Below are 23,502 nucleotides of genomic sequence, written 5' to 3'. Positions count from 1 at the left end.
TGGAAGTTCAGTGCTCTGCAGAGTGGTTCTGCTTGCATAAAAGATCAGTGACCCAGCAGTTAGGAAATACTTGGGGTAAATCATCTAATTATGGAAATAAGCACAAGTCATGCTATTTCTCTGTACAGCAGTTTGAACTCAGAGCATGCAGGCCATTGCCAAAATCCCATGACAGACATTCCAGCTATTCTTCAGCCTCTGCCTCCTCACCTGGGTCACACACAATAGCTACTTCTGACTTAGAGCATCTGCTTAAACACATTGCCTTATGACAGGACCCAGCACCGGAATTTCCACCAGAGGAGATCCTGTCAGAGCTATGCTCTCCTCCTGGCTACATGGCCTGTCAGTGCTCTTGGACATTAATTTCCTCTTTGTGTCAAGTTCTTTTGTGCTAACGAAGTGTTCCTGCTTTTGGAAATAAAGGCTTTAATCCCCCCCCCCCCAACCCCATTATATTTACTCCAACAATCTCTGTGGTTGACTTGCTTCCAAAATCCCAAAGGCAGACTATCAGCATATTCCACTATAACAATATTCACTTTCCGTTATACGACACTTTGAGATCTGCAGATGAGAAACGTAACATGAGAGCTAAGGACATAGGATTTGAGCCTGTATCCTCAATATAGGTATTCTCTCTGGAATCAATGGGAATTTTCCTGAGTGAGAACTGGAGAAACTGACCAGATATGAATTCCCACTGTCATACGTTCCATTAACTTCATGATTCTTCTTTTGCAGAATTTAGGAGGGCTCGGAGCTACATGGGTAAGTTTAACTCTATAATTATCCTGACACCTTAAGAGAGCTATTTTTTCCAGACTGCAGTGCCAAGGATAGCAATGATATACAAAAAAGTGACCCAAGGTCTAGCATCTATGCTAATAGCAGATACCAATATTTGGAGGGAGGGTGGGTTTTTTCCTTCTTTGTTATCGATGAGTTTTATATTTGTGTTCTTTTAATCAAATGGGTGGGATGTATTTATAATTTGGGCATCTCCTTCAGCTCACATCTAGTGCTTTTCATATACTTAAATAAACATGCAAACAAATAAATAAATAAACAAATAAAAACCATGTAAGTTTCAAGTATATCCCTAAAGGGGGAGAATGCCACTATCTCAATCCAGGAAACAAAGGCTAGAAGATAGGGAACTATCACAAGTAAAGCAGAGGAAATTGCTATTTAAAATAGTTGCCTTAACATTAGAAGCTACTCCATTTCTACTCAAGCTTTCCTTTGTTACTGAGATCCGACTCATGTGTGGCTAATGGGGTTATGTTCATTCCTAACTCGTGGGATCCTTGGATCTTTGACAAGTGTCTGATGGGTCATTTTGTTCTTTTTTTTCCAGTTCCCATCACCCTGGATTCAAGTTACAAACATGCTGAACTCACCGTGTCTGAAGTTGACAAAACAGTTCAGCATAAACCCCGGCTCCCAGGACAGGCTGCCACCTCTGGGGCCCTGGTCATTGTGGGGAGGGAGGGGTTTGTGCCCAGGAAGGAGCAAGATGGAGAGGGCAATGTTTGCAGGTGGTACTGGGAGGTGGAGGTGAGGGGTAGTCCAGACTGGGCCCTGGGCATCCTGAGTGAGACTGTGAGGGACAAGGTGAGAAATGAACAGCTGCAGAGTTTCCCCAAGGAGGGGTGCTGGTCTCTGATGAGATCAGAGGGGCGGTATCACCCCCATGAAGCTGACACTGTGATTCAGAGCATGACTATGATGCTGACAGTGGTTGGGGTGTTTCTGGATCTAGAAGGGGGGAAACTCACATTTTATAGTGTTAATTCAATGGCCCTAATCCTAGAAATTTTTGTGGGAAGATCTGAGAGATTATTCCCATTCCTCAGCCACACTGTAGGGCAGAACCAGGGGAACCTCCTCAGAATCTGCCCCTCCAGTGACTGGGATTTCCCACAAAAATTACCACAGATGGGGAATCAAGGAGCTTCCTCAGCTGGAAAGAGTGGGGTATCCACAACAGTTGAAAAATCTACAACCTTAGCACAGTCTCCCACCCCCAACAATGGGGAAAAGGCAGGAAGTGAAAAAAGGCCATCTGCAACAGAAGAAACGCTAATAAATCCAGCACAGTCCTCCATTCCCCAAAATGGGGATGAGGCAGGAAGCAGCACAGAGCCACCTACAACAGGAGAATTATCCACAGGCTCTGAACAACATCCTACTCCTGCAAATCTAGATGTGAAAGGAAACAGCTCTAGGTCATCGGTGAGCAAAAAACCTCAAAAGTACTTTCGGAAGTGGATAAAGAGGGATAAAACAGAGCAGAAAAAAGAAACAACAAACCTTACGGTTTGAAAGTCCAGATGCAAAAACCCCACCTGCCAAAAGCCCTCCAGCAGGGTAAAAGGAATCAGAAAGAGAAAAATGCTCAGAATGACTCTCGGTAACTGATGCACTTGTTCTGCAGATTTCAGGGTCAGGAAATTGTAATAAGGCTAATGTTACCAAATTATATAATACACAAATTAAGCAAATAGTAGAGCTACGTATGGTAATACAAGAATTACTGTGCTGGCACCTGGGAAAGAACATCACCCCCAAAAGACAATGGGGAAGTTTTTCCTTCTGCCTAAATTCAATGTAAAACTGCATTAATTAGTGAGAATGCTTTCAAACTCACAGTAATTAAATAAGAAGGTGTTTACTGGAGGGAACTATGCTAATGTTATTGTTCAGGTTTAGAATTTAAATACACAGAAGTCAGGAAATACAGAAGCAAAAGTTCTTACAGGGATACTCAGGTTTTGTCTATACTGGAAAGGTTAGGCAACAAAATTGCTGTTGACATGCAAAAGTCCCCAAAACTGAAAACTTGCCAAACCTGCTTCTCTGGTTCCTATTGTCAACAAATCATGGCCACAGGCTACGTCTAGACTGGCATGATTTTCCGCAAATGCTTTTAACAGAAAAGTTTTTCCGTTAAAAGTATTTGCGCAAAAGTGCGTCTAGATTGGCACGGATGCTTTTTCGCAAAAGCGCTTTTGTGCAAAAGCATCCATGGTCAATCTAGACGCGGTTTTGCGCAAAAAAGCCCCAGTTGCTATTTTTGCCATAGGGGCTTGTTGCGCAAAACAATTCTGGGTTGTCTACTCTGGTCCCCTTGCTCAAAAGCATTTGCGCAAGAGGGCTTTTCCCCGAGCAGGAGCATCATTGTATTTGCACAAGAAGCACTGATTTTGTACATTACAAAGTCAGTGCTCTTGCACAAATTCAAGTGGCCAGTGTAGACAGCTGGCAAGTTTTTGCGCAAAAGCAGCTGCTTTTGTGCAAAAACTTGCCAGTCTAGACACAGCCACACTGTTTGTTCCCTGGCTGACAGGAAGAGCAAGGCAATGTAAGTATGCATCCCAAAATACCTGGCATTATCTTCAGTTGCTAGGTACTGTGGGATTGCGCGACATAGTGATAAACATTTTGGAAATGTGAAATTGTCCCTCCAGTCACCTCTATGCTTCCAAGCACTCCTAGGGCTTCCAACTTATAATCCTAGGGTTGGAAGAGACGAAAGGAGTCATCAAGTCCAGCCCCCTGCACAAAGTAGGACAAACCCCAACTAAATCGTCCCAGCCAGGGCTTTGTCAAGCTGAGACTTAAAAACCTCTAGGGATGGAGATTCCACCACCTCCCTAGATAACTCATTTCAGTGCTTCACCACCCTTCTAGGGAACTAGTTTTTCCTAATATCCAACTTAGACTTCCCTGCTTGCAGTTTACTTTTCCACCTCTTGAATGACAGTGCTCACTGCATACTCCAACATCAGCTGTCAGAAATCATGGATCCAAGACTACACTCCCACGTTGTGTCCAATGTGCTTAGGTCCCCACACACTGTAGTAGAGCTACTTTTTCACTTAATAGTAGAGGATGAAGGCTTGGATTCAGACAATAATGTGAGTGACTGGTACAACAGCAAAGTGGCATTGCAGTGGGCTGTTATAGCATCTCGGCACAGTAGAGTGTTGCTTTTGAGTTGGGGAAACCAGCACTGAGACTATGACTAGACTGCGAAGTTTTTGTGCAAAAACCAGCAGAGCGTCCACACTGCAAGTGCATTTTTGTGCAAGTTAATTTTCAGCAAAGCAGAAGAGAGGGGTTTTTGCTCAATAGTTATTCCTCTTTCTATGACAAATAAGCCTTTTTGCACAAGAGCTCTTGCGCAAAAAGGTGTGTGTGGATGGTAAAAAAGGGGGTTTTGCACAAAAAAAGCTTGTTGATAAAAGCAGAGGTGCTCCGGTGGTCATTCTGCTAATGACACTCAGAGCTTTCTTGCGAGAGAGCATCCATGCAGTCTGGATGGTCTCTTGAGTAAAAGCACATCACATTTTCAATGTGCTTTTGCAGTGTGGATGCACTCGTACGCAACAAGTTTTTCATAGAATCATAGAACTGGAAGAGATCTCAGAAGGTCATCAATTCTAGCCCCTTGCCCAAGGCAGGACCAATCCCAACTAAATCAACCCAGCCAGGGCTTTGTCAAGCCGAGACTTAAAAACATCTAGGGATGGAGATTCCACCACCTCCCTAGGGAACCCATTCCAGTGTTTCACCACCCTCCTAAGGAAATAGTTTTTCCTAATATCCAACCTAGACCTCTCCCACTGTAACTTGAGCCCATTGCTCCTTGTTCTGCCATCTGTCACCACTGAGAACAGCCTTTTCTCCATCCTCTTTGAAACCTCCCTTCAGGAAGTTAAAGGCTGCCATCAAATCCCCTCATCTCTTTCACAAAAAGCCTCTTGTGCAAGAAGCCTGCTGTCTAGACATAGCCTGAATGGTGGGATCACCTCATGATGCAGGTGTGGGATGACCAGTGGCTACAAAACTTTTACATATGTAAAGCAACCTTCCTTGAGCTGTGCGCTGAGTTGGCCCCTCAGCTGAAGTGCAAGGACACATGAATGAGAGCTAGAATGTACTAGAAATACTGAGTTTGTTGTTTAATGAAGAAGAGGTAATATCAGAAATACATATTCATAGATTTTGATAATATTTTCCAAAACCAAACTTCCAAACTTCTATCTGAAAAAAAGAAATAAATGAAACAGGAACAAATAAGTAAACAAAAGTGAAAAAATAGACTAAGAATGGGATGGGAAAGAAAAAGAGGGCCTGTTGCCTTTATTGTATTATGATATTGTAATAAAAAAGTAATGTTTCATGTGATAGTTTTATCTTTTCTGCAGCAAACATGAAGAATATGCCTTTAATTTACAAAGTTTTCCTTTTTTAATTTTCATTGTTTAATAAAACAATAATTCATGTGGTCATGTCAGATTTTATACTATTTTTAAATGAAACTAGTTTATAAAAGTTTTTATATTTCAAACAAAATTTCAATTAAAACTCACCACTACCATGAAAAAGCCCTCATTCTATCTGTGAATTTACTAGTACACATTGCATGTTCTTAAAATACTGTTAACTAATTTGTGTTAAAACCCAGTGTAGACAGGACAAGTTGTATTTCAATACATGCTTGCTGTATTGAAGATGGTAGGAGATGATCATACAGGGTAGCCCAAGCTTTATCTTGACTGGTTTAGGACATTTTAATCCTGGTGAACCGCCACTTATTGCTCATCCTTGCATAAATACAAGATTAGAATGTGATCCTTGGATGTATAAAAAGGGAAATATCAAGTAGATATAGTGAAATGATTCTGCTTCGGGACACAGCCTTGACAATTCCACTACTAGAAGAAAGTGTCCGATGATGGTGTCCACACTTCAAGAATGATGTGAAAATACTTGAGAGAGGTAAAAGGGGGAGCGGGGACTATAAAGATGACCCATGGTCAGGATCTCAAGCAGCTCAACCCATTCTGTTTATTGGAGAGAAGGCTGAGAAATGACTTGATCGCCATGTATAATTCTTGACTCATAGAAAACAGAAATCAAAGCAGGGAATTCTACCGCAGCTTTCTGGGGAGGTGGATTAATCATAATTTGGAGCCTTTAAATTGAGACTAGATACCTATCTAAAACACACATTGTAATCCATTTTTTCTGGGAAAAATTCTGTCACATCTCTTTGCAGTAAGTTGGGCTGCATGGTCATGGTGGTTTCATGTGGCCTTGGAGTCTGTGAATTCATAGAATCATAGAAACATAGAGCTGGAAGAAACCTTAGAAGGCCATCAAGTCCAGGTCCCTGCCCAAGGCAGGACCAATCCCAATTAAATCAACCCAGCCAGGGCTTTCTCAAGCCGAGACTAACACACATCTAGGGATGGAGACTCCACTACTTCCCTAGGTAACCCATTCCAGTGCTTCACCACCCTCCTAATTAAATAGTTTTTCCTAATATCCAACCTGGACCTCTCCCATTGCAACTTGAGACCATTGTTCCTCCTTCTGCCATCCATCAGGAAGTTGAAGTCTGTTATCAAATCCCCCCTCACTCTTCTCTTCTGCAGATTAAACAGACACAACTCCCTCAGCCTCTCCTCATAAGTCATATACTCCAGCCCCCTAATCATTTTGGTTGCCCTCCGCTGGACTCTCTCAAATGCGTCCACATCCTTCCTGATTCATCCCTTTCCGTCATGAGGAGAGCAGGATGCCCTTTAATGCCTACACCATGTTCATTCATGCTTCAATTTGACACTTTATGAATGGGCCTTAACAAAAATGCTAATTCCTTTACAAATTACAAAGTATGTCTACACTACAAAGTTAGTTCGAACTAACTTTCATAGGTTCTACACTAGCGCTCCGTTAGTTCGAACTTAATTCGAACTAACGGAGCGCTTAGTTCGAACTAGGTAAACCTCATTTTACGAGGATTAAGCCTAGTTCAAACTACCTAGTTTGAATTAAGGGCTGTGTAGCCCCTTAATTCGAACTAGTGGGAGGCTAATCCTTCCCAGGTTACCCTGGTGGCCACTCTAGCCAACACCAGGGAAACTCTACTGCCCCCCTTCCGGCCCCGGAGCCCTTAAAGGGCCACGGGCTGGCTACACAGTTTGTGCCAGTTGCAAGGCTGCCAGCACCCAGCCAGCAGACCCTGCACCTGCCACAACATGACCCAGCCACCCGAGGACACCCAGCCCTCCACTGCTCCCCAGGACCAGCCTGGCGGCTCCCAGGAGCCTACCCGCCTGGTCAAGTGCGGAGATCGTGGACCTCATTGAGGTTTGGGGGGAAACCTCCAATGTCCACGATCTCAGCACTAGCCACAGGAACGCGGCCATCTACGGCCGCATGGCTGCCAGCCTGGCCGCCAGGGGCCACCAGCGCAGCCGGGAGCAGGTGCACTGCAAGATTAAAGACCTGCGGCAGTCCTACTCCCGGGCCTGCCAGCCAGGGGCCGACCCGGAGGCCTGCCCCCACTTCCACGCCCTGGACCGCCTCCTGGGGGCTCATGCCGTCCCTGCCCCCCGGGACGTGATAGACCCCGGAGCAGAGGGCCTGCTCCAGGAGACGGAGGAGGAGGAGGAGGAGGGCTCTGAGAGCCAGGAGCCTGCCGGCAGCGTGTCCAGGACCCGGAACCCCGAGGCACACCACAGAGCCGCTCGCCTGTGTTGTCCGAGGCCGGGGAGGCATCCACCTGTGAGTACCATCGTGCTCCCCTTATGTGTACGGGGGGTGGGGCGAGAGGGAGCCCCGGGACCGTGTGCCTGAGCCTTGCCCATCACGGAGCAGCAGCTGGGGAGCCTGCAGGGGCCCTGGCCTTGCAGAGGGGAGCTGGGTTTCACACACCTGGGCCCCTGGGGTAATTGACCGCTGGTCTTGTTGCACCACAGCCGCAGCACCTGGGCCTGCAGGGCGCACCACCCCGCCTGCAGCAGCTGCCCGTGCCCGGGCAAGCAGGAGAGCCAGGAATGAGGAGGAGTACCAGAGGCGGCACCCCCGGTTCCTGGATCACCAGCTCCGCACCCAGGACCACTGGGTCCAGGAGGACCTGAGGCTGCGCCGGAGGAGTTTGGAGGCCCTGGAGGAGCAGGGCCATGCCCTGCGAGGCCACCTCCAGAGCCTGCTCGACCGCTTCCCATTTCCTCCTCCCCCTGCTCGCCCTGCTCCCCCTGCTGCTCCCCCTGCTCCCCCTGCTCCCGCTCCTGCTCCCCCTGCTCCCACTCCTGCTCCCGCTCCTGCTTCCTCCACACCCCCATCCCTCCTTTTCCCCCCCCCCCCAACCATTGCCCACTGACGCCCCCGGACTCGCAGTGTGGCGAGATGGGAGAGGCAGCTGGACTCCCACCCCTGAGCTTTCCTTTCCCTTCCTCACTTCCCTCCCCTTCCAGCTCCCTCGTCCCAGGTTTCCCCCTCCCCTCTCCCACCCTCCTTCCTCCCTCTCCCCACCCCAGTTATGTGAAATAAACATACGTTTTTGGTTGAAAAACAGGTGTCTTTATTTGACAGTAGGTAGGGAGGGGAAAGGGGAAGGAGGGTAGGGTGGAAGAAGGCCCCAGTGGGGCATGCAAGGCAGAGGTCAGTCCTCCTCCTCCACCTGGAAGCTCTCCCGCAGGGCTTCCCGGATCCGGACGGCTCCCCGCTAGGCTTCCCGCATGGCGGCGGTGCGGCGCTGACCATAGTGTCCAGCCATGCGGTCAGCCTCAGCCATCCAGGCTGGCAGGAAAGCCTCCCCCTTTCGCTCACACAAATTGTGGAGCACACAACATGCTGCCATGCCACCACGGGAGGGATGTTGTTCTCGGCCAGGTCCAAACGGGTGAGGAGACATCGAAAGTGGGCTTTCAGTCGCCCGAAGGTCCCCTCCACCACGATGCAGGCCCTGGTCAGCCTGGCATTGAAGGCCTGGCGGAAGGGATTGAGGTGCCCCATGTAGGGCTTCATCAGCCACGGCTGCAGTGGGTAGGCGGCATCCCCCACCAGGCACACGGGCATGTCCACGTCCCCGACCCTGATGTGGCGGTCGGGGAAGAAGGTCCCATCCTGCAGCCGCTGGCACACGGAGGAGTTGCGGTACACCCAGGCGTCGTGTGCTTTGCCGGACCAGCCCACATTAATGTCTGTGAACTGGCCCCGGTGGTCACACACGGCCTGCAGGAGGATGGAGAAGTACCCCTTGTGGTTGACGTACCGGGACGCCTGGTGTTCCGGGGCACGGATGGGGATGTGCGTCCCGTCGATGGCCCCCCCGCAGTTGGGGAAGCCGAGGGCGCCGAAGCCCCGTATGACGGCGTCCGGGTCGGCGAGGCGGACCACCCTGCGGAGCAGCACCCGGTTGATGGCCTTGACCACCTACGGAGAGAGAAACAGCAAAGCGCCAATCAGTGGGGTGCCCAGGTGGCTGGGAGCGTGCGTGCCCTGGCAGTGCCCCGCGCCCCACTCCCGGAAGCAATCCCCCTGGCGGCGTGTAGTACGGCCGGGACAGACCGACCCCTACGGTGAGGGGCGCTTTCACCTCCTCCCGCCCCCCCTTTGTCCCTGGGGCGGCCCATCCCCGTCCTCGCAGCCCCCCTCGCCCCCAGCTCGGTGGCCGACGAGTGCCATACCTGCATGAGCACCGCTCCGACGGTGGATCTCCCCACGCTGAACTGGTTCCCGACGGATCGGTAGCTGTCCGGCGTGGAGAGCTTCCAGAGGGCGATGGCCACCCGCTTCTGGAGGGGGATGGCGGGTCTCATGCGAGTGTCCCTTCTGCGCAGGGCAGGGGCGAGCCACTCGCAGAGCTCCAGGAAGGTATCCCTCCTCATCCTGAAGTTCTGGGTCCACTGTCGGTCTTCCCAGCGCTCCAGGACGATGCGGTCCCACCAGTCGGTGCTGGTGTCCAGACGCCAGACGTGGCGGGGCACGCTGGTGCCGGGGTGACGCCGCGGCTCCTCTATGGCCCCCAGGGCAGCCAGGCAGAGAGGCAGGGGGCTGACGTGCACCAGGAAGTGCCAGGCAGCCTCGAGCCATTGGTGGCAGGCTTGCAGCAGCAAGTCCAGAAAGTGCACCTGAAGGTGCAGGGCGAGCTGTGGCTCCATGTTGCCACCTGCGGCGGCCCCCCCGAGGGACAGCTTTGCCGTCCCTCGGCGAGGTTGGCAAGGAAGCAGGAAAAGCTGAGAACCGGCTGTCCAGGGGGGTCCCTTTAAGCTCAAGCCTCAGATAGCCTCAGACAGCAGCCACACAGAGCAACTACTGACCTGATGCCCTGCCAGAACCAGTTTCAGCTGCCCTTAAATGCCCCCCTGCGTCCAATCAGTGTGGACGCGCTAGTTCAAATTAGCAAAACGCTAATTCGAACTAGTTTTTAGTTCTAGATGCGCTAGTTCGAATTAGCTTAGTTCGAATTAACTAATTCGAACTAAGTTAGTTCTAATTAGCGCTGTAGTGTAGATGTACCCCCAGATAGTTTATCACCCCAGGTTAGCCATTCATTGACACAGGTGGGCAGGGGGAGGGTGGATGTCTGGACTGGGGGAGGGGATCAGGACTGAGAGGAGTAGTGGGGAGGCCTGTGCTGCCACCTTGGGTGCAGGGTCCTCTTCGGGGTTGGATGAGTCTGGGGATCAGAAAGGGTTGGGCAGGAGGGGCCTCGAGAGTGGGTAAGGGTGGGCAGGAGGAGGGGCCACAGGCCTCACTTGGGGATGGGCCATGGGCATTCGGAAGGGAGGAAGCAGAGGCATGGCATGGGGAGGGAGAAGAGGCATAGTATTGCGGGCAGACGGATGGGCAAGGGGCATGGGGGGGGCAGGAGGGTGGAAGTCAGGAACAGCAGCATCGGGCGGGTGTGCCCCCATGTGGGACAGGATGTTAAAGATGTTGTCACAAAGTGACATCATCTCGGTCCATGCACGCTCCCGACATTCAGTGTCTGCATTGAGCCTGTGCAACAGCGTGCCATGATGCCGATATGTAGCTGCATTAGTTCCTCCACCACTCTGGTCCATCTGAGGCTCCCCCGGACTCTGTCAGGTGGCTGCGGTGGTGGTGTGACTGGACCTTCAAGTCCAGCTGGTCTGGCTGTAGAGAACACAGAAAAGGGAGATGTCGTCAGCCCTCCCTGCACACACATTACCTCAGGCTGTGCCCTCCTGTGTGAGTGGCCTCACCAATACACGGCCTGCAGGAGGGGATGTCCTGGGTGCAACGCCATCTGTGGCCTGCACAGAATGCCCTGTCTCACATGGGCCTTGGTGGGGCAGAGAACAGTGCTGTCCTCTTCCTGTGAGCAACCTGGCCCACCCTGGCATGCTTACATACAACGGCGGCTCGCTGGGCTGTCTGTGGGAGTGGCTGCTGCCTTAGGGTATGTCTACACTACAAAGTTAATTCGAACTAACAGCCATTAGTTTGAATTAACTTTAATAGCGTCTGTACATACAAACCGCTACTTCGAATTTAATTCGAACTAGCGGAGCGCTTAATTCAAACTTGGTAAACCTCCTTCTACGAGGAGTAACACCTAATTCGAATTAAGTAGTTTGAATTAAGTGTTGTGTAGCCACTTAATTCGAACTAGCTGGCCTCCAGCCTTCCCAGGGAGCCCTGGTGGCCACTCTAGGCACAACCAAGGAGACTTCACTTTTCTCTCCCCCAGCCCTGGAGCCATTAAAGGGGTAGACCCTGGTCACCGTGCTGGTGCAAGCTCCAAGCCTGCCACCCGAGAGCCAGCAGTGGCCACCGGGGCCCCTGACCCAGTGGCCCCAAAACACAAGCCAGCAAGTGACTGACAGCCAGCCCTCCACCACTCCCTAGGAGCAGTCTGCCAGCTCCCAGGAGCCTGACAGGGCTGGAGAAGGCAGGCACCTTCCTGGTCCAGGGTAGAGATCATGGACCTAATTCAGGTTTGAGGGGATGCCCCCAGCGTCCATGATCTCCGCACTAAACGGAGGAATGTGGCCGTCTATGGAGGATAGCTGCCAGCCTGGCCACCAAAGGCCACATGTGAACCCAGGAGCAGGTTTGCATGAAAATCAAGTTGGTCCAGTGAGACCCCCGACCCTGAGCCCTGAGCTTAGAACATAAGAACATAAGAACGGCCATACTGGGTCAGACCAAACATCCATCTAGCCCAGTAGCCTGTCTGTGGCCAGCGGCCAGCACCAGCTACCCTGGAGGGGATGGACCAAAGACAATGACAAAGCCATTTGTCTCCTGCCATCCATCTCCAGCCTTCCACAAACAGAGGCCAGGGACGCTGTTCCTACCCCCTGGCTAATACCACTCCATGGACCCAATCTCCATGAATTTATCTAACTTCTCTTTAAACTCTGTTATACTTCTCGCCTTCACAGCCTCCTGTGGCAAGGAGTTCCACAGGTTGACTATTTGCTTTGTGAAGAAGAGCTTTCTTTTATTAGTTTGAAGCCTGCTACCCATTCATTTCATTTGGTGTCCTCTAGTCCTTCTATTATGGGAACTAATGAATAACTTTTCTTTATTCACCCTCTCCACACCACTTATGATTTTATAGACCTCTATCCTATCCCCCCTCAGTCTCCTCTTTTCCAACATGAAAAGTCCCAGTCGCTTTAGCCTCTCTTCATATAGGACCTGTTCCAAACCCCTAATCATTGTAGTTGCCCTTTTCTGAACCCTTTCCATAACCAAAATATCTTTTTTGAGGTGAGGAGACCACGTCTGTACGCAGTACTCAAGATGTGGGCGTACCATAGTTTTATACTTCCCCTCCTCCTTCTTCCCCTGGCTTCCTCCTTCCAGCTCCCTTCTCCCAGGTTTCCCCCTCCCCTCTCCCACCCTCTCTCTTCCCCTCTCCCACCTCCTTTTCCCAGTCTCCCCAGAGGTTAATCCCCGCCCAGTTTTGTTAAATAAAGAGGTGTACCGGTAGTTCGGAATAGGAATCCTAGTTCGAACTACCTAGTTCGAGCCCCGTGTAGCCACACTGCACGGGGTTTGAACCAGCGGGGTTTTAAAAATGGTGGCTCCCCACTTATGCAAATGAAGCCTGGGAAATTCAAATCCCGGGCTTCATTTGCAAGTGCGGTATGCCTACATTACCCTCCTAGTTCGAACTAGGAGGGTAGTGTAGACATACCCTAAGTCCTATCCTGATGCCCTGCTGGCACTGGTTCCTGCCATCCTTAACTTTGGTTCAGGGTCCACTCAGTGTGGACACGCTATTTTAAATTAGCAAAAGGCTAATTCAATTTAGTTTTTTGTATGGATGTGTTAATTCGAATTTGAATTCGAATTAAGTTAATTTGAATTAATGCTGTAGTGTAGACATACCCTTACATATGCAGGCATTCCTGTGTTCTGTCCAGCACTCTGGGGCATGTGGGGGGTTGTGCCTGCACCCTTGCATCTAGTCTGCTTGCAGCTGGGTGCGCCCCCTCCCCCATTGGGGGCAAAATATGTATGCCCACACATGAGGCTGGCAGAAGGATCCTGGCCATGTTCAGGGGCTCACTGTTGTGCCCGTGTGCTGCACCCTCCCACTGCAAGTGGCTGCATGTGCACAGACTAAATGATCACGGAGTTCACTACCTCCTTGGGCTTTATGAATTCACTGACTTCAAGGGAAGACTACGCACCATACTCTGAAGCACAGGTCCCCTTGCCTAATATTATGGAATTGGTGTCATCACTGATTCTGCCTTATCTCTAAGGTGCCTCAATCAAGTTTTATTTCTTTTTATGCCACAGATCAACCTGACTCCATGGATAATGCCTGCTAAAGTCCCTGCTCACACTGTCAGGTGGGCCCATGCAATCTCTGTGAATTGTCACCCCAAAGGTGTTTGTCCAGACAAAGGAGAAAAGCAAATCCACTCACCACTTACACCAGGGCTAGTCAACACATGGCCCATGGGTCACAAGTTGCCTGCGGCCTGTTTGCTCAGCACTGTTTAGTCATGCTGCCACTGCTTGGACTGCCATGGTCACAGCGCTGTTGATAATCATGCCTGCCTTCAATAAACCAATAGGGGTATATGTCTACAACCCTAACTTGTAGTGTGACAGTCAAGCTGGGCTGCTTGTTTCCTGGGGATCATGGAACAGAGACAAACCTGAAACAAGTGAATGAATCTCTCCGGTCACTCCCTATTTAGAAGTGTGATGCTTAAAATGTGGTTAAATATACTTTTCCATTGAGCCTGGGCCTGCATTCAACAAAGTCAAGCAGCAAAACACCAGCTCATTTCAATGGCTGTAGGGTCAGAGGACGTGTGGTGGGTTCAGTCACAGAGATCCCCTTGCCACAGTCACTTGATAGGCTGAATTACCACTGACCTCATCTATCTGCCTTCTAGGGCACCCCACCACCATGTCCTGCTGGGCCAGAAACTCTGCTCCGTCCCCAAAGGTGGCACAGATTTGGCGTAATAGCCCACAGCAGAGTAACACGCACACTGAACCAGCTCAGTTCTGGGAGGTCTCAGCTATAAGGACTTGAGAGCATCCAAGAGCCCAGCCCTCCAAAGGGACCAAACCCCCAAATAAATCTGTCTTATTCTGTGTAAAAGTTTTATACACAGCAAGCTCATAAGTTGTGCACCCCCTTTATCAATGAAAGAGAGAGATACACATCTGTTCCCCCACCACCTACAAAACAATTATTTACACTGGTTTTATTAATAAAAATAACTTTTATTTATTAAGTACTAGAAGAGTTACCCAGTATTGCTTGGGTCCTTAAAGCAAATAAGTTTTGTTTTAATACATTTAAATCATAGCTCTGAGGAGGGGCTGGGGATGAGGAGTTCAGGATGCAGGCTGCCCCAGGGGAGAGAGGACCCCAACCCTCTTTCTCCAGAGAAGCTTGGGGCCAGATGAGAAGTACCACCCGTGACTTGGTAGTGTATTGCACTAATTGATTTAAAAAGCCTTTGACTAAGATCTTTTAAGAGGATCAGAACAATAAATCTGTTATGCATTGCTAGTTTTATGATTTTTATTTTGAAATCTACATTTCTTATTGACTCTTTTGTTAAAATTCCTGAGATGGGCTGGAAGCTTTACAGGCCACAGGAAGACATAGTATTTTAGGAAGAAATCTACTATATATTTTAGAAAGTTTGTCTGTTAAAGAACGTCTCCTAAATGGTAAGAGCTAGGATCTCCAAATTTGGTATTCAGCTTCCTCTTATCATAACTTACGATCAAACCTGTATGTTGCTTTGACAGGAAAATGGGATGTGCCTGGAATGGGACTGGTTCTCATAAAAACAAAAAAGAGACAGAATCACCATATGAAGTACAGGCCTCAAAATTTAGTTTACCTGAGTTAATGTTGCAATACTAAAAATATGAACTAGAAAAACAGGATGAAACTGGAATGGGATTTCTTCTCAATAAACCTTGTAGCAAAGCAATATAATGGAAATTTGAAGTAATGCTCTTTTTTTGGCAGAACTTAATGCTTAAGGTTTGAAACCTAGAAGAAAATTTTGTTTCAAACCACATTGATTATACCGCTGTTTTGTAAAACATAGTAAATGATAAGAATGTATAACGATGAAGAAAAAAATACACTTTATGGAATTCCCATTTTTTAAAAAATTCTAGTAAAAAACAATTACCTGTTTTAAATACTTTTTAAAAGGCATCTGAAATGAAAACTAACTTGATTATTTTTTCAAAAACATAAAAAAAATTATTTAAAGAAAACATGTACATTTTCCTTTTATTTAAAACAAAACAAAAAACCACCACACCCAACCTTATTTGACGTAAGGACCTGAGCAACTCTGGGTAAATCTGCTACTTTGAAATAAATGGGAGAATAGTTTTCTCTAGAGTACAGAAATGCAGAACACACAATAAAGTAAATATTATACATAACATTACTGTCCTACTTCTAAGTAAGGAAATGGAGAGAGTAGGGATGATTTTAGAACATGGCTAGAGAGGAAACAATTTGTCTTCATTGGCTCTTGTTCCTGTAACACATCCTATGGTATCTCTGGCTGGGTCTCAAGTGCAAGTTACTATACAGTCAGGGGCAAGGTTACATCAGTTCTAGAAAACCACTGTTCAGCTCAGAGATTCTACAATTAGATTCTACAAGCTGCAGCCAGGGAGCACTGACCCTGCACAGCCTGTTCTCTCAAGTGATTTGCTCCCACACAGTCAGGCGTTGGTGGATACTTTTACTTTCCCTGGACAAAGGGGGCATGCCAGGGTCAGAGGAGATACATGTTCAGGCCGGACCTTGCACAGCATTGGTCGCTGGAACAGGAATCTGAGTTCATGGCTGTCTGTGCTAAAACAGCCAAGCACATTCAGAGTTGCCTGGTCTAAGCAGAATGAGCCAAGCTTTGTTAGCTGATGAACTCTGGGTCTGTGACATGATGGTCAAAAAGCGCTTGGCTTTCAGCCAATTTAGCTTAGTCCAATTAGCCTGGCTTCCCACCAGTGCTACATGCACAACTAATGTCTCTTTTCACCCTCATAGCACAAGCACAACTTCTTCCCCTCTCTTGTTCACTCACCTGCCAGCCACTTGCTCTCTGTGTCACTAGGGGTGCTTTGTGTCTTCAGGACGGCACTGCTCACTCTTCATGACTTGGCCTCTGGCTAGAACCCTCTGTGTTTTCTCCTTCCTGGGATCTCAGAGTCTCACAGCATTTGGGTACTTCTGGCTCAGAGGGGAACCTGGACTCAGGAATTCTCTAATCCAGGGGGTTAGGAACCCCCTGTCTTGCCTAGATCTGCTCCTTGAGGCTTGGGGCTCTTAGCAACATTGGGGAGTCCACACTGGTAAGTGGTGGGAGCTTTTTTGTTTGTTTTTCACTTGGGTGCAGCTCCTGACTGATTTTTCTGTGGGTCAGTGGCCCAGCCCAAAAGAGTTTCCTCACCCCTGATTAGAGTCTAATCAGTGGCCAAAATCCACTCCTGTTTCTCCAAGCATTTTCCTACTCTGCATATCTCATTATTTCACTCCACCAACCTTCTGGATAAACCCTTGCTTCGAGGCCTAGATCCCATGGCTTGTCCTCTCCCCTGGGTTTCCTTGTTTCCCTCTCTAATGCGCAGAGAGTGGCTATAGGCATCCTCTCAGCAGCCCTTTTCTGCTTCCAGCTTCCTGGCTTTTCAGCAGCCTTTCTTGTTCCTTTGAGCTGGGATTCCACATCAGTCCTGGGTTATTTAGACCACCTAATTCCCCTCAGGTATGCTCTCTTTGCTTAACTGGTCCCTTCTCAGACTCATTAACTCTTTCTAGGCTAGTGTGGGATGACCACCCCTTCACAGGGACATTCAATAAAATGAAAGGGGGGAAATTCCAAATATGCAAAAGGAAATCCTGTTTCACAGAATACATGGAAAGTTTTGTGCAGAGATAGCTTGGGTAGACTGGGAGCAGTGCAAGTGAAAGAAAAGAAAAGAAAAGAAAAGAAAAGAAAAGAAAAGAAAAGAAAAGAAAAGAAAAGAAAAGAAAAGAAAAGAAAAGAAAAGAACGGCAGAATCCTGCTTATGCTTGGAAGAAGGATAAAGTTGGTGTCAGAAAAAGGAGCTAGAGTATAAAAATAAGGAGGGAGGATTTCCCAAAAGTCTGATAACAGGTCAGCAGCAGAACCCAGGAATAGAGATGAGGTCACCTAACCAGCATCTGAACATTCTATCCCCAATTCCTTCTCTGAACCATGGCTCTTCATAGTAGAGACCTCACAAGGTCATCATCCAAGGCCCAAGCATTACAACTGTCATAGTCTCTGGCTTAGGAGGCCAATACCTTGTCCATTAAACTACTGGGGCACAGCAGACCCCAGCTGACTCCCAGTGTTGCACCCCAGTGTTCTGTACACCTTGCCCCATCAGACTTGGTCCTGCTATGGGCTTAGGGCGGCCATAGAATTTTATCATTGATAATTTATAATTATTTTTTAAACTGAATAAATCTGTATTAGAAGAGTGTCAAAGAGCTTGGCTTGGTTAGCATCAACCGAATGAAGGCTGAGGGGAGAGATGTTCTTTATAAACACATTAGAGGGATAAATACCAGGGAGGGAAATGAGTTATTTAAATACCAATGTGAACACAAGTACAAATGAATATAAACTGGCCAACACCAACTATAGGCTTGAAATTGGATGAAGGTTCCCAACCATCAGAGGAGTGAAGTTCTGGAACAGCCTCGTAAAGGGAGCAGTGGGGGCAAAAATCCTCAGTGGTTTCAAGATTGAGCTCGAACGTTCATGGAAGGGACAGTCTGATGAGACTGCTACAATAGCATGTAGTCAGTCTGTGACTCTGACCAGTAAATGGCTGGTGATGGGACATTAAAGGCCAAAGGGATCTGAGATACTGTAGAGAATTTGTTCTGAGTTGTCTGGCTGGTGGATCTTTTACACATGCTCAGGGTCTAACTGATCACCACATTTGGGGTTGGTAAGGAATTTTTCCTTGGGTCTGATCAGCAGAGACCCAGAGGAATGGGTTTGCCTTCCTCAGAAGTATGGGGCATGGGTCACTTGCAGGTTTAAACTAGTGTGACTTCTCTGTAACTTTAAATTATGATTTGTGGATGGCAGAGCTTAGTGGTCTAGGAATGAGTGAGTGAGATTTTGTGGCCTGTGGTGTGAAGGAAGTCAAAACGGATTATCGTGTCGGTGCCATCTGACCTTAAACTCTGTGTCTAAATTCAATATTTTGAGATTAACCCCAGAGGGGAGAGAAAGACTGAGGTTTTCATGTCTCTGAACACTGCAGGAGGATGAAGTACTTCAGATTTTTTGTCCCTTCTTCTACAGCAAAGACTTAAAAGCAAAAGCCACTAAAAAGTCAACATCAGCCAAACCAATTCTAAGAGGCCATCTGCAGCACCCTCCAGTCCTACAAAAACAGCCAGGAGATTAGGGTTGAAAGTCCTTTCCAGAGCAACTATACCGCATAGAAACAATATGGTTTTGATACAGTGTTCCACAACATTCTTGTCAGCAAGTTAAGGGAATATGGATTGGATAAATGGACAGTAAGATAGATAGAAAACTGGCTAGACTGTTGGGCCCAACGGGTAGTGATCAACGGCTCGATATCAGGTTGGTGACTGGTTTCTAGCGGAGTGCCCCAAGGATCTGTTCTAGGACCGGTTTTGTTCAACATCTTTATTAATGACCTGGATGAGGGGGTAGACTGTACCCTCATCAAGTTCACAGATTACAGTAAGTTAGGGGGAGAGGTAGATATGCTGGAGGGCAGGGATAGGGTCCAGAGTGACCTAGACAGATTAGAGGATTGGCCCAAAAGAAATCTGATGAGGTTCAACAAAGGACAAGTGTTGAATCTCATCAGACAAGTGTACTTGGGACGGAAGAATCCCAAACATTGGTACAGGCTGGGGACTGACTGGCTAAGTAGCAGTTCTGCAGAAAAGGACCTAGGGATTACAGTGGATGAGAAACTAGATATGAGTCAGCAGTGTCAGGAAGTTGAAGGCTGCTATCAAATCCCCCCTCACTCTTCGCTTCTGCAGACTAAACAAACTCAATTCCCTCAGCCTCTCCTCATAAGTCATATGTTCCAGCCCCCTAATCATTTTGGTTGCCCTCTGTTGGACCCTCTCCAGTGCGTCCACATTTTATAGTGGGGGGGCCCAGAACTGGACACAATACTCCAGATGTGGCCTCACCAGAGCCGAATAAAGGGGAATAATGACATCTCTGGATCTGCTGGCAATGCTCCTCTTAATGCAACCTAATATGCCATTAGCCTTCTTGGCTACAAGGGCACACTGTTGACTCATATCCAGCTTCTCATCCACTGTAACCCCCAGGTCCTTTTCTGCAGACCTGCTACTTAACTGGTTGGTCCCCAGCTTGTAACAATGCTTGGGATTCTTGTTGAACCTCATCAGATTTCTTTTGGGCCAATCCTCCAATTTGTCTAAGTCACTCTGAACCCTATCTCTGCCCTCAAGCGTATCTACCTCTCCCCCTAGCTTAGTGTCATCTGCAAACTTGCTGAGGGTGCAATCCATCCCCTCATCCAGGTCATTAATAAAAATATTGAACAAAACCGGTCCTAGAACTGAACCTTGGGGCACTCTGCTAGAAACTGACTGCCATCCTGACATGGAGCCATTGATCACTACCTGCTGGGCCTGTCTTTCTATCCATCTTTCTATCCATCTTACCGTCCATTTATCCAATCCACATTCCCTTAACTTGCTGGCAAGAATATTGTGGCAGACGGTATCAAAAGCCTTGCTAAAGTCAAGTATATCATATCCACTGACTTTCCCATGTCCACAGAGCCAGTTACCTCATCATAGAACCTAATCAGATTGGTCAGGCATGACTTGCCCTTTGTGAATCCATGCTGACTATTCCTAATCACTTTCCATTCTTCCAAGTGCCTCAAAATGAATTCCTTAAGGATCCCTTCCATGATTTTTCCAGGAACTGAGGTAAGACTGACCGGCCTATAGTTCCCTGCATTGTCCTTCTTCCCATTTTTGAAGATGGGCACTACATTTGCCTTTTTCCAATCATCCGGGATTTCTCCTGATCTCCACGACTTTTCAAAGATAATGGCTCCTCAATGACATTTGCCAACTCCCTCAGTACCTTCGGATGCATTAAGTCCAGACCCATGGATTTGTGTATGTTTAGTTTTTATAAATAGTTCCTAACCTGTTCTTTACCCACCAAGGGCTGTCTGTCTTCATCCCATCTTGCATCACTTAGCGCAGTAGTCTGGGAGCTCACCTTGTCCGTGAATATAGAGGCAAAGAAAGCATTGAGTACTTCAGCTTTCCCCACATCATCTGTCATTAGGTTACCTCCTTCATCCAGTAGGACACCCTCTCTGATCACCTTCTTCTTGTTAACATGCCTGTAGAAACCTTTCTTGTTATCCTTCACATCCTTAGCCAGTCGCAATTCCATTTGCTCTTTCGCCTTCCTGATAATCACCCGGCATTCTCGAGCTGTACATTTAAACCCCTCCCTGGTCATTTGATCAAATAATAAAAAATTGTTCCCTTAATTAACCAGGACATTTTAATTTTCCAAGCTCATGAAGGGAATTAGAGAGCTTGTTTCCATTGGAATTAGACTTTGAGATCTTTTAGGAAGATCTTAAAATCACATCTTAAAAAAAAGAATTATATATTAAAGATACTTTTCTTCTTTATGGCACCTTTGTAATCTCAACAGATGAATTTCTATATTGGATTGATTTTTACCTGTGTAATTGAGACTAGATCCCGGTCCTAAATAAATGCCATTTGCTTAGCTAACATATCTCTGTTAAGAAATAACTGCTAGGGAAAAGAAACATAATTTGGATAGTAAAAGAACCTTAAATAAAAGAGATATGGTTAGTTTTGTAAGCTTTGTCAGCCCTAGACCTTCCATTCAATTAGAAATATACAATGATGCCTCAACCCAATGGAGAATTTGAAATCTACTCAAATAATTCAAGCTGTATTGAGCAGGAGTCATAGCTGGTACAGGAGTATCTGAGTTCAACTGTATGTGTGGTTTATGAAAAAAGGACACAGTAAATCAGATTGATTCTTTTCAGTGATTGATTTGTTTCACTTGCCAGATAAATAACATACAGGGTGAATATTTATTTAAATCATCTGAACTAAAATTAAATTGTTATTGCTAAAGTATATCAGGGTACGTCTACACTACAGCGCTAATTCGAACTAACTTAGTTCGAATTAGTTAATTCGAACTAAGTTAATTCGAACTAACGCGTCTAGAACTAAAAACTAGTTTGAATTAGCGTTTTGCTAATTCGAACTAGCGCGTCCACACTGATTGGATGCAGGGGGGCATTTAGGGGCAGCTGAAACTGGTTCTGGCAGGGCATCAGGTCAGTAGTTGCTTTGTGTGGCTACTGTCTGAGGCTATCTGAGGCTCGTGCTTAAAGGGACCCCCCCCGAACAGCTGGTTCTCAGCTTTTCCTGCTTCCTTGCCAACCTCGCCGAGGGACAGCAAAGCGTTGGTCTCTGTGCCCGTCTGTGTCGGTGCTTCCCTTCGGGGCCGCCGCCGCAGGTGGCAACATGGAGCCAGAGCTCGCCCTGCACCTTCTGGTGCACTTTCTGGACTTGCTGCTGCAAGCCTGCCACCAATGGCTCAAGGCTGCCTGGCACCACCTGGTGCACGTCAGCCCCCTGCTTCTCCACCTGACCGCCCTGGGGGCTGTGGAGGAGCCGCAGCAGTGCCCCGGCACCGGGGTGCCCCGCCGCATCTGGTGTCTGGACACCAGCAGCGACTGGTGGGACCGCATCGTCCTGGAGCGCTGGGAAGACCGACAGTGGACCCAGAACTTCAGGATGAGGAGGGACACCTTCCTGGAGCTCTGCGAGTGGCTCGCCCCTGCTCTGCGCAGAAGGGACACTCTCATGAGGCCCTAGAAGCGGGTGGCCATCGCCCTATGGAAGCTCTCCACGCTGGACAGCTACCGATCTGTCGGGAACCAGTTTGGCGTGGGGAGATCCACCGTCGGAGCGGTGCTCATGCAGGTATGGCACTCGTCGGCCACTGCGCCAGGGGGGAGGGGGGCTGCAAGGAGGGGATGGGACAAAGGGGGGGCAGGAGGAGGTGAAAGCGCCCCGCACCGGAGGGGTCGGTCTGTCCCGGCCGTACTACATGCCGCCAGGGGGGTTGCTTCCGGGAGTGGGGCCCGGGGCACTGCCAGGGCACGCACGCTCCCAGCCACCCGGGCACCCCACTGATTGGCGCTTTGCTGTGTCTCTCTCAGCAGGTGGTCAAGGCCATCAACCGGGTGCTGCTCCGCAGGATGGTCCGCCTCGCCGACCCGGACGCCGTCATCCGGGGATTTGGCGCCCTCGGCTTCCCCAACTGCAGGGAGGCCATTGACGGGACGCACATCCCCATTCATGCCCCGGAACACCAGGCGTCCCGGTACGTCAACCACAAGGGGTACTTCTCCATCCTCCTGCAGGCCGTGTGTGACCACCGGGGACAGTTCCCGGACATTAATGTTTGCTGGTCTGGCAAAGCACACGACGCCCGGGTGTACCACAACTCCTCCGTGTGCCAGCGGCTGCAGGCCGGGACCTTCTTCCCCGACCGCCACATCAGGGTCGGGGACGTGGACATGCCCGTGTGCCTGGTGGGGGATGCCGCCTACCCACTGCAGCCGTGGCTGATGAAGCCCTACACGGGGCACCTCAATCCCTCCCACCAGGCCTTCAATGCCAGGCTGACCAGGGCCCGCATCGTGGTGGAGGGGGCCTTCGGGCGACTGAAAGCCCGCTTTCGATGCCTCCTCACCCGTTTGGACCTGGCCGAGCACAACATCCCTCCCGTGGTGGCAGCATGTTGTGTGCTCCACAATTTATGTGAGCGAAAGTGGGAGGCTTTCCTGCCAGCCTGGATGGCTGAGGTTGACCGCATGGCTGGACACTACGGTCAGCCCCGCACCGCCGCCGTCCGGGTAGCCCAGCGGGGAGCCGTCCGGATCCAGGAAGCCCTGCGGGAGAGCTTCCTAGTGGAGGAGGAGAACTGACCTCTCCCTACATGCCCCACTTGGGCGTTCTTTCACCCTACCCCCTTCCCATTTCCCCTCCCTTCCTACTGTCAAATAAAGACACCTGTTTTTCAAACAAAAATGTCTTTTTATTTCACATAACTG

At 48.7% G+C, this 23,502-nt stretch overlaps 1 protein-coding gene across 2 annotated transcripts in view; it reads left to right on the top strand.

Annotated features, from left to right (window-relative positions):
• Positions 1-5,386, top strand: part of LOC102451586 (butyrophilin-like protein 3) — a 29,802-nt gene extending 24,416 nt beyond the window's left edge. For both annotated transcript variants that reach the window (XM_089769975.1, XM_089769974.1), the window contains 2 exons: positions 745-771; positions 1,361-5,386. In XM_089769975.1, coding sequence (XP_089626101.1) covers positions 745-771; positions 1,361-2,328 — 995 coding nt within the window. In that variant the 3' untranslated portion in view covers positions 2,329-5,386. The remainder of the gene's footprint in view (positions 1-744; positions 772-1,360) is intronic.
• Positions 5,387-23,502: the final 18,116 nt, after the last annotated feature.

Source organism: Pelodiscus sinensis, chromosome 18 (assembly GCF_052426305.1).
Source record: "Pelodiscus sinensis isolate ZL-2025 chromosome 18, ASM5242630v1, whole genome shotgun sequence".
Lineage (NCBI taxonomy): Eukaryota > Metazoa > Chordata > Testudines > Trionychidae > Pelodiscus > Pelodiscus sinensis.
This window is presented reverse-complemented; position numbering and strand designations above follow the sequence as displayed.